Raw genomic sequence first — 14774 nt, 5'->3', positions numbered from 1 at the left:
ATAAGTAATTTGGTCAATTAGACCAGTAAACATAAATGGATGCAACTTCATAAGTCGCTGAGAATCGAATCTTGATTACAAGACATTTGAAAAATAGCCAAAACGAGGGAAAATTCGAAAGGTGGTAGGTTCAGATGGGGAGTTGGTGTCCAAGTGGATCGAAGTTACGATAGCTCAAGTGGTAGACCAGCGGCGTATTGAACCAAAGGCCGTGGGTTCGAATCCAGCTCGTAACACTAACTTTTTCTTCTCAATCAAGACCTTACTTAAAAGGTATAATTAATTGAAATAAGAAATTTGGTCAATTAGACCACTAAGCATAAATAGATTAATATTTATACAGGACGTTACTGCGACTACTTTATGCGTGGAGGAACTGAATCACCAACCCATATCCAAGCATTCCAATGAAAAGTCTTCAGACATTAAGCTTCTCACAAAGTCAATATCCTCCCAATCCTTAACTTTTACTTCCTCATTGCCATAATTACCACCTAAGTGGACGACTCTACAAACTGTTTTCTTACCCGAATCATACCATGTAACCTTTAACATCCAAGAATACCTTGAGGTTGTTAAGGAATTGTGAAAAATTAGACAAGAGTGAGTAAGAAAAGAATTACCCAGTTTCTTGGCTTCCATTGTACCAACTTCAACTCAAGTCAGATAATAAGTACTATACTTACTAGACTGCAGACTGACGTGGAATCCGTGCATAATACGAACACTTTTAGCATTGAACGACCTTTTGACCGTCAAACCTCAACTTTTTAAAAGGCATTACTGCGACCATTTTGGACTGTGGGTTTCATTCAATATCAAGTCCAATCCTTCCAATCGAAAGGTCTAAAACGAATTGTCAAATTTTCTAACTACCTCACTAATATTACTAGCTACAGCGTTATCCCCACTTCGACTACTGATGGTTGTGTACGGACTAATTGGACGATGAAGCGATGATTAGTTTAAACGTCTAATGAATTTGTACATTTGTCTCCGGCTTGGCTAATGAACTGTATATTGATTTGAAGTGGTTTATTCCTTCAGGCAATATTTCTTTAGTTATTTCCTCTATCAGGTGATTTCTTCATATTAGCTTTATATATATGATCTTATTAGCTCATATATATAGCTTTATATATATGATGATGAGCTTTATATATGATCCCACTTTTAGATCTTTTAGGCACTCCTTTACATCTTGCTTCCACCCTTCTGAATTCTATCCCCTTCTCAGGACTACTATTCAGTCGTTCCTACCTCATCCGCGTCTCCGATTTATGCAACTCACTCACTCAATCCGCCGTGTACCGTCCATCTACACTCTTTGGTTACATCTTGTCCTTAATAATTGTTTTTTTCAAGGGTGTTTTAATAAAGTTTATTTTTTAATTTTCGTTTAATTTCATACCCAAATCCATTATCAAAAGTCTACTACTATCCTTTGTCGACTGAACCGCCGATGACCTCATGATGCCCTACGTTTTGATGACTAATAAAATTGAAGAGAGAAAAAAAATGTTTAAAAAGCTCACCAATGAGTGAGTTATCATGTTTGTCTATTTATGTGATATAAAAGTATGCTAAACGTTTCATAACATTTAAATAACATGAAAAAATGCTTTAAGATTGTCGCAAAATAAAATATAAATTAATAAAAAAGAATTGAATATCATGCAATATTGTCCCTTGATTTCTGTGTTTCTTATTCACTAAAAATAAGCATTAATACAAAACTACCAGCCTCTACATTTTCTAAAGACGTTTAACACTAATAAGCTCCATTACCTAAGTCGCTTATGTTTCAAGTTCGTGTTTCATTTCCCTCATAATATAAAACAATAAAATAAACTGACGCAATGAAATAAAGCCTCAACATTCTGAGAGGAAAAACTATTTAAACGTTAAAAAAAAAAAATACATACAGATTTCACACAACATTGAGTCCACTTCTAACAAATCAACACCACTCGATGATAACACAGTTGAGTTACACAGAATAAAAACAATTTCTTGCTTATGAAATAGTCACCTTTGATTTTGTTTTCGAAAGCTAAGGATGAATCCAGTTATCTCCGGTATTGAAATGTTGGGTCTAAACTAATTGTTGGTGGCCTTTGGCTTTGTTTTGTTTGAAAATATTTACCGTCGTGGAGTGGATCTATCGTGTGGATCATCAGCTGGAGAAGACCGTGACGGAATTTGTTCGTCTGAGGTTGTGCAGCTGCGGAACTGGTAACGGAACTGGACCCAGCTCCTCCTACGCTCGTCTCGCTCGACGTACCACCTCCTCCGCCCACCTGCTGCTGCAACAAACGCCAGTTAATTAGTTATGATTCATTGCATTCCCGCAGTTTAGTTGTGAATAACGTCTAAGGCGATGTGGCAAGGAAAGACGTGAGAGGGCTGCAGCAGTAGGATAGGTTGGAAGATTGGAGTAATAATTGAGGAAACTATGAACAAAAACGGAACGGGTCAATTCGTTGACAAAAGAACTGTTGAGATCATTGTGGACAGTAAGGTTAGTGAGGTACTTAGGAGCTTGTCCAAAGGCTTTTGTTTGGGAGGGTTGGATGGCTTGCAGACACCACGTTTACACTGCAAATTTCATACACTGGTACTTTTGTTCTTATTCAGTCTTGTCCAGTTTTTGCAAAATAACTATAATATATATAAATATAATATATAATATATAGATATAATATATATAATATATGTAATATATAATAATATATAATATATAACTATATATAATAAATAACTCAAGATATTCTTGGATGTTAGAGGTTACTTGGATAGGATTTTGGTAAGAAGAAAGAATTTGCAGTGTCGTTCAGTTAGGTGGTAATTTGGCAATGACGAAGTGAATATTAAAGTCATTATGAATTGTGAGGATAGAGAGTTTGTGAGACTCTTGGAGTATTTTTCTGACTACTTTTCATTGGAATGCTGGGATTAGTTGGATATGGGTTGGTGGTAGGTCACAGTCAAGCGTTTAAATTTATAAAAGATGCCTGGATGCCAGACCCTATCGAAAGCATGAGCCACATCCGAAAAACCCAAAGAATACTCTTTGTTAACTCAGCAGTATAAATGGTATAAATGATGGGCCCGAGAAGGCTTCCTTGGGTGATATCCATAGAGAGTAGAGAACATAAGGCCAATATGGCAGCGAACAAAACTAAAATCACGTCCAGCAGAGGCCGCGTGTTACGAGCAGCTAGCCAACGCTGTTATCGGATTAAGGGTGAGATGGTCTCGGGGCTATCGCCGTTCGAGTTGATAATGAATCGTCGACGAAGAATAACCTTACTGAGTATGAAGTGGCGGCCAGTTTTGATTTGTAAACCAGATACTTTTGCACTGATCATCAGACCTACAAGGGTCCCTACAATATGTGCGCATTCTACATGGCTTCTGAGACTGACAGAAAATATTTATTGCAAAGGAACTAGGAAAATCAGCCGTCGTTCATGTAAAGCGTTAACTTATAAAAGCAAATTTAATTGTTTTGTCAACATGGACTTAGAAGTTGAAAGTCATATACTAGTCCGAGGAGGAAGAAACCTGTTCTTATAGTTTGCCCTTTATACAATTAAAAGTAAAGATCGATTGAAGACCACTTTGAAAATTTCCAAACTTTACATTTAAAAACATTAATTATTAACCTATTGGTCAGATCTAAATTACGCTATTCCAACCCTTAATGGAGAACGCAAATATAAACACAGTATATTACTAAGGAAAAAACGCTGATGAAATTTCGGTAACTGTATCGCCATCATCAAGGCTGTGTAAACATAGATAAATAAGCTAAATAAATCCTTTAGTAAACACAGTTAATAAAAGTGTGGAGAGGGTATCATCCGGAACGCGAGAAAGTCTCTCAATAATAAATATAATAATATATTACTTTACACTATGTAAACAAACGGAATAACAGACAAATAATCCTTTTGCACGGAGAGCAGCACGCACGTTAGGCACAACTGGTGCCAACTGTTGAAGGTACCATTCCTCAACCCTCTTGCGACCTTTTGACTGTTGTGATTGCTTTTCCTAAACTTCTTATCTGAGGTCACTTCCTTTGTTTAGATAAAGTGAAAAATAATAAATATATTTTTTTTATATTTACCAATATTTACACACTTTCTTTTTCAACTCAAGTCTCTCACACAGACACTCGTACAGACGTGGGATCGCCGATTTAGAATGAAACTTTTTTATTGGTGATATTTGGTCGAAAAATATTAGATACGTGTCCAAGCGTTCTTGGCAATGGAGACTAGGAACTGAGAAAAAATATGTTAACTACACTGCCCATCAAAAAATCGACCACCTGATTTTTGCAAGAAAAAATGGCCAACTTTGGAAATGCATATTTTCTCAGCCTTTTAAGTCACAGACCTGAGCTAGATCGCACTTTTTTAAAAGGTTTTATGCTGAACAAGATGGCTTTTTTAAATGTTTTCCTAATTTCAGACATTCATCAGAAAATTCAACAATTCTGGAACGCGCCAATTTTTGCACTTTTTACGAAAACTTCAAAATTGAGATGTGGAGCTTGGAAATGACCTGGAGCAAAGCCCTTTTTAGCAATTGATAGGAAATTTTAATAAGTTTCCAATTGGTCACCCTCTTTGCCCGATTCCGCGACCGTTTTCGAGTTATTCGCAATTTTTGGGCAAAAAAGTAGTTCGCGCAAATAAATACATTCACTTTCAACAGAAACTAGGTATACACAATTATTATTAGTATGTACAATAGAACAACCCCGTTTCCTCCAAGAATCAGAACAGGGGACCCAAATGCGCGCTGTCGTGCTTAACCACAATCTCAAATCGGATGGTATACCGGTGCGCTCTCTGTCTGGAGCCAAGGAATTGCACCCTTCAAGTTGGTGTGACACATCACAATCGGGTGAGGATGGCCCTTTTTCTACGAGTCAGATCCTCCGAGGGCCACCCATCGAGAGCTTCTCTGTCCATCCGGCCCATTGACCATGCCTTCTTTTAAACATGTTTTTATTGCATTCTTAGCATCAGAGGGCCGGATCGCGGTGACTGTCTCGGACCTCAATAACCGCACTGAGCGAGTCGGTGCAGCCTAGGTAGGCCAGCCACCATCGTCTCGAATCACCCCAATTGAATACAATTCTGCCGTGAAAACGCAACAGTGTGACGGGAGGGGCCACAAAGTGGACGCACCATTGCGGTACACGGCACACGTCTCACCTTCGTCAGTTTTAGATCCGCCAGTAAAGACGAGCGCAAAACTAGCGTACCTCGATCTAAGCTCTAGGAAGTTAGGCCGGTAAAGGTATAGCGGCGAGATCTTCCCGGACGAGTACGGCAGGGTGGACCCAGGGCGGAGACAGCCGGTTGCCCAGCTCAAGTGCCGTTCCAAGTGTCATCCCCGCTCTCCCTAAAGTTGGGGACCAAATTACCTGATGCAACGCTATGGGACGCTACCCGATGCTACCCGACATAAATCCAAAGTCTAATTTTCCATAAGATTATATTACCGCCGTGCACATCTGCCCGATGCTATGCAACGCTACAGTCGAAACAAAAGAACCGGGCACTCATATTTTTATTCAAACTACATATATTATTGTCGTTATATTAATTACAACATACTTATTTTAATATAAACCAAATTAACCGAGATCAAAAATTCATCAGTTTTTTTAAATTAATTTGAATGGTTTGGTAGAAAACTGATCAAAACACCGGAATACAATTTTTTGATATAATGAATTTAACTAACAATTTATTGCACGGTTATGCTCATAAAATTTAACTAACAATTTATTTCATGGTTTTGCTCATAAAATTTAACTAAGAATTTATTTCTTGGTTTTGCTCATAAAATTTAACTAACAATTTATTTCATGGTTTTGCTCATAAAATTTAACAAACAATTTTCTTTCATGGTTTTGCTCATAAAATTACACCATTTTCGTCGAGTAGCGTCAGAACAGGAGGCTCATATTTTTTGTAGTTTATTTCTCAAGGTGGTTCAATAATTGTGCTCATGAAATTTAACAAACAATTTATTTCATGGTTTTGCTCAAAATAATGCGTTAAGAACAAAAGATGCGTCGCGATTGCGATACTGATTAGTGATACATGCTGGATGACTGTACGTGGCGTGCGCTTGAAGTCGCATAGATGTGCACACCCTACCAAAAAGAGGACAAGGCGTCGGGTAGCATCGGGTAGCGTCGCATAGCGTTGCATCGGGTAAGTGTGCTCCTCGTTTAAGGCTTCAACGAAGCGTATTCCTAGATGTTGGGTCCGGATCTGAAGTCGCTCTTGTATTCAACTACACAGGCATTTAAAGATCGCATCCAATAGCGTATGTCCCCGTTTTTGCACCGTATAGGTGAGGGTGAGCTGCTCCCTTCAAAATTGGGGCGGCAACACTCTCAGCTCGCAGCAAAGGCTGGCCGAAGGGCTTGTTCTGAACGCGCCAGAGAACGCTCAAAGACCCTGTAGAGCCTATCAGGCCTCGGCAGGCACGTTTTTCGGGGTGAAGAATCGGCCATGCAACCATAAAGCAAGACCGTACACAGCAGCGAGTCAATTATTTTCATGATGGTCTCCCCATCCGCTTCCCGCCTGAGGTGACCGATGAACTTTAATAATGTTATTATTTTCCTTCCTTCCACCTCGACGGCGTCAATGTATCGCTGCCATCTAAGCTTTTGATCAAACGTAGGCCGAGGAACCTCACTGAACGAATATTACACACAGAACAAAACAAACGTAAACGTAACGTTTTAGAAATAGTTTACATCAACAGAGATAATCACAGCATCAATTACAGAACAGATAAATGTAAGCTTTGTCGCAGCTACGCTAATATAAAACAATCACCACATTCCACACATCAAACATTTTTACATAGTCTAATTCTTCAACAATTTGTCTTTCCTTTCCCTAATTATCCCCGTCTATTTAATCCTGAAAGGATAATCAGGCCGAACCATTACCCATTTTTCCCATTGTCGGCTCCTTTCACCTCGAAGATGCCGACTCTTCATAGAAAAATGGATTTCTATCCTTTCTTCCTTCCCCACTCTTTCAAGACCCAACGAATATAAATAAAAACATTAATATCTCACTGGCACTCTCAACACGACCCACAATAATGACACATCTACACAGAAAACAAACACTTTGAGTGCGTACAAATACTTTGATTGAATCTGAAATTTCTATCATTGTATAAATTCATTTTTTCACAACCTACATGTATTTATATAATTTAAACAATGTTTATAAATCCCAGGCCCTGAAGATGAACTCAATGAAGATCGAAACGTTGGCACGATAAAGAATGTGTTTAGCTAAAACCTACGTCACACCAGACCTCATATCACGAGCTCCAAATAATCATTAACTAACGGTTACTAAACACCATATTTAACAGTTAGCCCCGTGGGTATCGTTTAACAGTTTAACACAGCGAGGATAAGGATATCCAGGATGTCGAAATTATTAAGGTGTGTAATTCCCTCATACATAACTGGTGAAAGGGAACGTCAAATCTTCAACCGAATTCGTATAGTCACTGTTTGTATTTATAAATTATTAAACGGCTGAAGTATTTTTTTTTTTTTCTTTAAGCACTGAAGGGCAAGAAAATCAGCTCATCCGTAAAAAAAAACACTGTTTGACGTTATGGCGGTTTAAAAGGGTGACGAAGGGGTGGTCTAGCTAAAAGCAAGTCGTTTTTATTGATCGGTCATTATGGCACCATCATCAGTGATACGGTACTAGATTATATTCATTCAAATCGCTTGATGGAAGATGAAAATGACTCAATAGTGGATGGGAAATTGTTCAATATTATCTCAATTTATACCTGAAAATACAATACTTGCAGGAAGTAACTGAAGGTTTTGAAAAATCTCAGTGATCAAACGGAAATAAGCATAGAATCAGAAAACCAATTCACAATCAGACAATTTGGTCAATTGCGCGAAAACAAACAACATTCGTCTTTTTCTTTTTCCATCGAGAACTACTCCAATAAAAAATATATATTCTTGTAACACCTTTGTAAAAGATTCATGGAAGTGCTCTAGCACCATGATTCAACTATAAATAATTGAGCCACTGACGCACGGAAAAAACGTGGTCACGGATGAACGAATCCCGAAGCCGAGACTTGTATTAGTCATGAACTATTTATAACTGATCATGTGGTGGGTCGTTTCCGAATCATGTTTGGTCTGCCTACTTTCGCTCTATTTGTCTGACAACTGTGTTTTGAATCTAATACTATTTTTCACCTGACGACGTTAAAAAGAACAAACATCCAATTTTAACGCACAGATTCGATTGCTTAAATCGCACAACGAGAAGATTAAAAAGTATATTTTATTGGACTGTAAATTTTGGTGCAATCCATATTGTTTGGTCGTTTACGAGCATCTTTTGGTCTGCTTATTCTCGTTGTTTTGGTCCGTCAGAAGCGTTTTACTTTCTGGGTCTGCTCAGTCTGCCCTATCCCATCCCTAATCCGGTCTACTTTTCACCTGACGACCAGAACAACTTTAAAAAATGAGTAAACGCACGGACCACCTTGTCCGTTTTAGTCTGTCAGAAGCTTTTTTGCCTTCTGCGCCTGATAGGTCTATCCTATCCATACGTCATCCTGCCTACTTTTCTCTTGACTTGACCAACGTGGCCAGATGGAATAAACATCCTACTAAAACGATTATAAGAATATATATTTTGTTGGGCTATAGAGTCCAAGGTATTCCATCTCATTTATGATATAGCAAAGTAGGTTAAAATATTTTTTAGCAAGGAACAAAATTGATATTCGTTTTCTGCACACTGAAACCCCATGTATACAATTTTTTGGGGGAAATCAGAAAATATTTTTTTCCAAAATCTTTCGCCTACAATTTTTTTTAAATCTCAAAAATGGTGATGACTTTAAAATTACTCCACTAATCCACAAAAAACCTTAGAGAGTTGCCATAATGCTATAATCTGCACTTCATGGCCTAAACCAGATTTTCATTAATAAATCAGAACCGGAGATATAAAATAACCGTTTGAGAAATTTTCATCTTCATATTTTCAGTTATAATGACTAATAATAAAATCTAAAACTTGTTCAAATAAGTTGAAAGTAGAAAGATTCTGTTTTCCAACGGTTGTTATAACCCATTATATTCACCAAATTACTTCTTTCAATTAATTAATCTTTTTATGTAAGGTTTTGGTTGAAATGAAAAAGCTAGTGCCACCTGCGGGATTCGAACCCAAGACATTCGGCTAAATACGCCGCTTCTCTAGCCACTTGAGCTTTCGTGGTTCGAATCCCGCTCGTGACACTAACTTTTTCATTTCAACCAAAACCTTACATAAAAAGATTTATTAATTGAAAGGTTGTAATAACGTAGAATTTGGAACGTGGAATCCAGCCGTTAGTGGAACACCGGAGATTGGTGAAGAAAAAAATTTAACCAGCCCAAAAAACATTTATTTTTTGTTGATGTGTTTAGAACACAATGATCTACATGTGATGGTACATAAAATCTAACCCTTCTTAACATATGCTAAAATTAGTAATATTCAGCTTTCCAAGGGTTCCCATCTTTACTCGTGAGCGTTGAGCGTTTACGTCCGGACATATCCCCAAGGGGACTTCTCAGACGCCTGGTGTTCTCGAAAGAACACCAGGAAGATTTTACATGCATGGACTTGTCACATACATCCCTTGGCTAGCGAGGTAGTGCAATACTAGCCAAGTTCAGAAGTGCCCTGAGAAGGGCACATACATACATGTGCCTTAAAAAAAGGCAGTTTTGTGGTTTCCGGCATAACCTTTTGGCTATGCTTTTCACCACCCCGGAGAGATAGAGAAAGCACTCTATCTCCGACTCAGGTTGGCCGGTACCCTCCAGCTAAGGTACAATTTGTTTGCAAACCACGACCACCACGAGTCCAACCTCAATTAGTAGCCGCTTGGATGCTCCACTCCCGAGGTTCAGTTTTATTTTTAAGGTAGGACTGATGGCCCACCCGGGAGGTCTTATGAACTCCCTACTGATGCACCCATTGCCTGAGTGGTGCGGGTTCAGTAACCCTGGAACCCTCTGCTTTGGGGAAGGAAAGGAAAAAAGGAGAAAGTAAGGAAGGATAGGGAAGGTAAGGGGAATTTGCCTCCATCATTGGTTACCCCCAGGCACCGGAGTTGATGGTAGGGCTTGCCTAGCCCATAGGGAAGTTACCCTATGGGGTGGCTTTCCAAGGGTTGTAATAATGTCGAATTTGGATAAAATCCAGATGGGTTATGAAGTTTTATGAAGAACATTTGACATCGCGGAAGAAAAAATTGACCCGCTGATATTCCAGCCCAAATATTTTTATTTTTTGTTTGCTATAAAAAAAATTTTATTTAAGTGCTTTGATGGGTTCTTAAAACGAATGAGAAACAACAAAACAATTTGTTGAACTATAAAGTGTAATACAATCCATAGCATTTGGTCGTTTCTAATTAATTTTGGTCTTTCAGGCGCAATTTTGCTTTCCTGATATTTTAAACCCAATTAAATAATTACACAAAATTGCGTAAAGGATAGCTAAAATAAGACAATCAAACTTTCGACGAAACATCCGAAAAACCCCGATTCAAATCATTGTGAAGTCATCTGATAAAATTTACTAAGCAGTCTCTGAATAATAATTCTCCTCATTAGGAACACGCTAGCCCGAAAAATCGATTGAACCACAGATTAATGCTGCTGGAACACATTCTTTTATAACTATTACTGGATTGTTTTACCTTTCGAATAATCCTTTTATGTATTAAGATAAGCAAATTTAATATAATAAATATTAAAATTACATAAAAATGAATATAAACTGCTCAAAAATGAATATTGGAAATTTATTCTTATTTTTTTACGAGGGTTTGCAACAGCAGAGGTCATATAAACTTCTTGGTGCCGGAATTCTTGAAAAAAAGCTCATTGGTAAGTATGTCGAGTTCGAATGCGGGGCCGCTGGATTCGAACCCGGGACCTTTACCTTACAGTGATGAGCGCCGTGTCAACGCCTTAACCGTTGTGGCCACCGACGCCCCATAAAATACCTTAAAGTATGAAATAATATTTGACAATTCATGCCAACCACAACACAACACCAACTAACAATACGTCTGTTCTAAATTGTAATGTACGCAGTTCTTAGTCGGTTCTAATGTGAAACCATGCTATCCAGTCATCACTTCAACAACAAACTAATACATTTAACCAAGGAAAACAAACCTATTATCATTTTCAACTAATAAAAACACCTTTAAGTATGAAATAATATTTGAAATTTCATGCCAACCACAACAAAACACCAACTAACAATAAGTCTTGTTTTAAATTGTAATGTGAGAAAATCGTACGACTAAGTAGTCGTTAGTCGGTTCTAGTGTGAAACCATGCTAAACAGTCATAGCGTAATCAACAAACTACTACTTTTAACCAAGGAAAACAAACCTATTGTCATTTTCAACTGTTTAAAACACCGTTATGAATGAAATGATGTTTGACAATTCATGCCAACCACAACACAACACCAACTAACAATAAGTCTGTTCCAAATTGTAATGTGAGAAAATCGTACGACTAAGTAGTCCGTAGTCGGTTCTAATGCGAGATCATGCTAACCAGTCATCGCTTCATCAACTGCTACTTGTATACAAGAAAAACATAATTATTTATATATGAAATCATGTCTGAAAATTCATACAAACCACAACACAACACCAACTAAGAATAGTGCAATTAGTGAAAACCTCATTGAGAATATGCTTAACAGGTGCACAGAGGTTTTGCTAACAGAGGACATTATGAACGGTATTAATTGTTTTAAAAAAAATATTGTGTCAAATAAAATATTATGGAAATAAAACCTTTTATTTTGTTATTTCATCAAAATCCCCTTATTAAATTTTCCTTCAGTAAAAAACGTAATAATTTCTAATAAATTTCAAAACAATTTAAAATCAAAATAAAATAAAAATGCGGGTGAAAGTAAATACTACAAAATTGGCAATATTCCTATTCATCTTTGAGTAGTTTATTTATCCAAAGTACGTATTAAAAATCCAAACTCCAAATATTCCTTCCAACCTTCCATTAAAAACTTAATTATATCAATGTGTAGAGATAGAGACATATGTTAGATTGTTTTGCCCTGATGATGACCTAAAAATAGGTCGAAAGCTTGGCAGTAACAATTGGATTTGTTTCATTATCCATACCAAACCAAGATCCAGATTATTCGCCCTGACGATGACCTTAAAGCAGGTCGAAATCTTGGCAGTAACAATTGTATTTGTTTCATCATCCATTTCAAAACCAAGATCAACATTATTCGCCCTGATGATGGCCTTAAAATAGGTCCAAAGCTTCGCAGTAACTATTGAATTTGTTTCATCAGCCATACCAAATCAAGATCGTGCCATATCAGATTATTCGTGAAAAAACACTAACATTAGCAAAAACTGTTATCGGATTTAGGACGGAAGTGGTTCGGGCTATTTTGAGGCGACGTGAAAGGTTTTTGGATATGAGTTACTTTCATGTGTACAGTACTCTTTACAGAAAGGTGACGGCCTACAAATTGTTTCTCAATTTTATTGTCTTTTTCAGGACTTTTTATTTTCACTTTTTACATTTAGTTTCATCGTCTCAATATGATCATATAGAGAAAAATGGTTTTTCACGATCATGATTGAATTTTTCACGTTGCCCCAATTTACGTCGTAGAAACGTTACAAACCCATGCAGTATAGAATAGCCGGACAACGATTTAGTTTAGATGGTAGGTTTTAAAATTGTTAACTCAAAATGCCGGGTTTGCAGGTTTATCAAAGCGACATGCAATAGAACGCTTCATTTGTATTTTTCAAAATATTATTTAAACCACAGCTAAAGCTTGAAAGCTCATAGGACCAGTTTTATTACGTGCACAAAAAAATTATAATTTAAAATTAAAAAAATAAATAAATCCATTTATTGATCTGAAAAACGATCGCTACCAACTTAAAATGTTTTGGTGTGTTCTTGAAAATATTGAATTATTGAGGAATTTTAAATTGAACGTTTTATATTTATTTCGTAAAAAACCAAGAGTATTTTTATGCATAAAGAGCCGTCGTTGTTGCTAATAAGTCGAATAGTTAATTTTTTACCCCAATGAACTTTGACGTCTCTTTCTTTGACCACACTGACAAGATGCCATGTTATATTCCCCTGTAAAAGAGAGGAAAGTACACCAATTTACTTACTATTAAAAAAAAGACATTAGTTTACACTGTTTTCCCTTCTGAGTGGATCAAAACACTCATGTTAAGAGGATACAAAGAGTTTTCTTCATAGGTATGATTTTCATTCAACCATAGATGTGAACAGCCCTCTTTCTGCTTTGGTAGGTTAAGTTTCGCTGCGTATAGAAAGTATGCTCAAAAGATCAATAAATTAATAGATGTTGGTTTAAAAAAGGCCAGCAATTATGGTGTTCTGTGTTTTTAACTCTGACAACCACAAATTAGACTTGTCAGCCAAGGATACTCTCCCTCGTAAATTATCCCTAAAAAATAGTCTTTATCCAGATTATGCCCTTCCCTAGATTTTTTCTTTTATTGTTTCTGTATAAACGTACAAATAATGTTTAAATATAAAGATGATGTATTTGCTAATTGTTTATTTCTGATAACTATCGGTTCATAAGCGGTCAAGTGTGTTTTTAGGGGTGTTTTCTGTTTTGCAAAGCTTGTATTGCACATTTTTATTCAGTTTTTTAGATATTGAGACAAAATATTCACTGTATTTAATGATTGTACTGTTTTATAGAAGGGTCGTGCATCTAATAATCACTCTTTTCGTTTGATAATGAAAAAATATTTTTTGTTATGCGTTATTAGACCGCCAAAACTAATATGTGTGTCGTCTCCGGAAGATAACTTTTTGAAGCAGTGATACAATTTTTGGTGTACACCATGACGTTACTATTTCATTAAAGAACCGTACTTGTAATTATTAATATAATCTTTTAGAGGGATAATGAAAAATGATTAAGTCAGTGCGGTTGTTAGAGTCAGGCACAAAACTATAAGTGTGTCGTACGGAGGCAAATTTTCTTTAGGCTGTGATAGAATTTTTCCTGTGCATTATGACGTTAATATTTCTTAGATAGATTGTGCTTCTAATAATACATTTATTTATTTAGATTGATAACGAAAGTTAGTGGGGGTTTTGGAGGTAGCTCACAAAACTATGTTTCGTCACCGAAGGTGAATTTTCTTGATATTGTAATACAAATTTTCTTGTACATCATAACCTTATAGATAGATAGAATGATTATGCCTTTAATAATATATTTAGCCTTTTAAAAATTATTAAGTCAGTGGGGTTATTGGAGGCTCCGGAAGCTAATTTTCTTGAAATTGTGATCAAATCTACCCTGTACTATGATGACATTCTTGTTTCAAAGATAGTCCGTGCTTCTATTGTTAGGAGGCTATTGGAGCTTAGTAATATTTCTTAGTAGCTTAGCAATATGTAGAATAATATTTACTTATATTGTAATATTATTATTTTGCCCAATAAGTTTCAAGCCACATATATTATAGCAATCACCTTTGGTTAAAAAAGGTAGTGCAAGGTACTCACAACTGTTCCATAAATAATTTCCTTAAATACCTTGCTAATCGATCAACTAACGTTTATAATTTAGATAATAATATGT

General features: G+C 36.6%; 1 protein-coding gene across 3 annotated transcripts in view; it reads right to left on the bottom strand.

Annotated features, from left to right (window-relative positions):
• The window catches only part of LOC106671976 (sodium/potassium/calcium exchanger Nckx30C), a 64123-nt gene that overhangs the window by 35748 nt on the left and 13601 nt on the right, over positions 1 to 14774 (bottom strand). For 2 of the 3 annotated variants that reach the window (XM_014403008.2, XM_024226699.1), the window contains exon 2: positions 2147 to 2306. In XM_014403008.2, coding sequence (XP_014258494.1) covers positions 2147 to 2306 — 160 coding nt within the window. The remainder of the gene's footprint in view (positions 1 to 2146; positions 2307 to 14774) is intronic. The other variant, XM_014403016.2, reaches the window with a different exon arrangement.

This window comes from Cimex lectularius, unplaced genomic scaffold (assembly GCF_000648675.2).
Source record: "Cimex lectularius strain Harlan isolate CLEC.00 unplaced genomic scaffold, Clec_2.1 scaffold4, whole genome shotgun sequence".
In the NCBI taxonomy this organism is placed as follows: domain Eukaryota; kingdom Metazoa; phylum Arthropoda; class Insecta; order Hemiptera; family Cimicidae; genus Cimex; species Cimex lectularius.
This window is presented reverse-complemented; position numbering and strand designations above follow the sequence as displayed.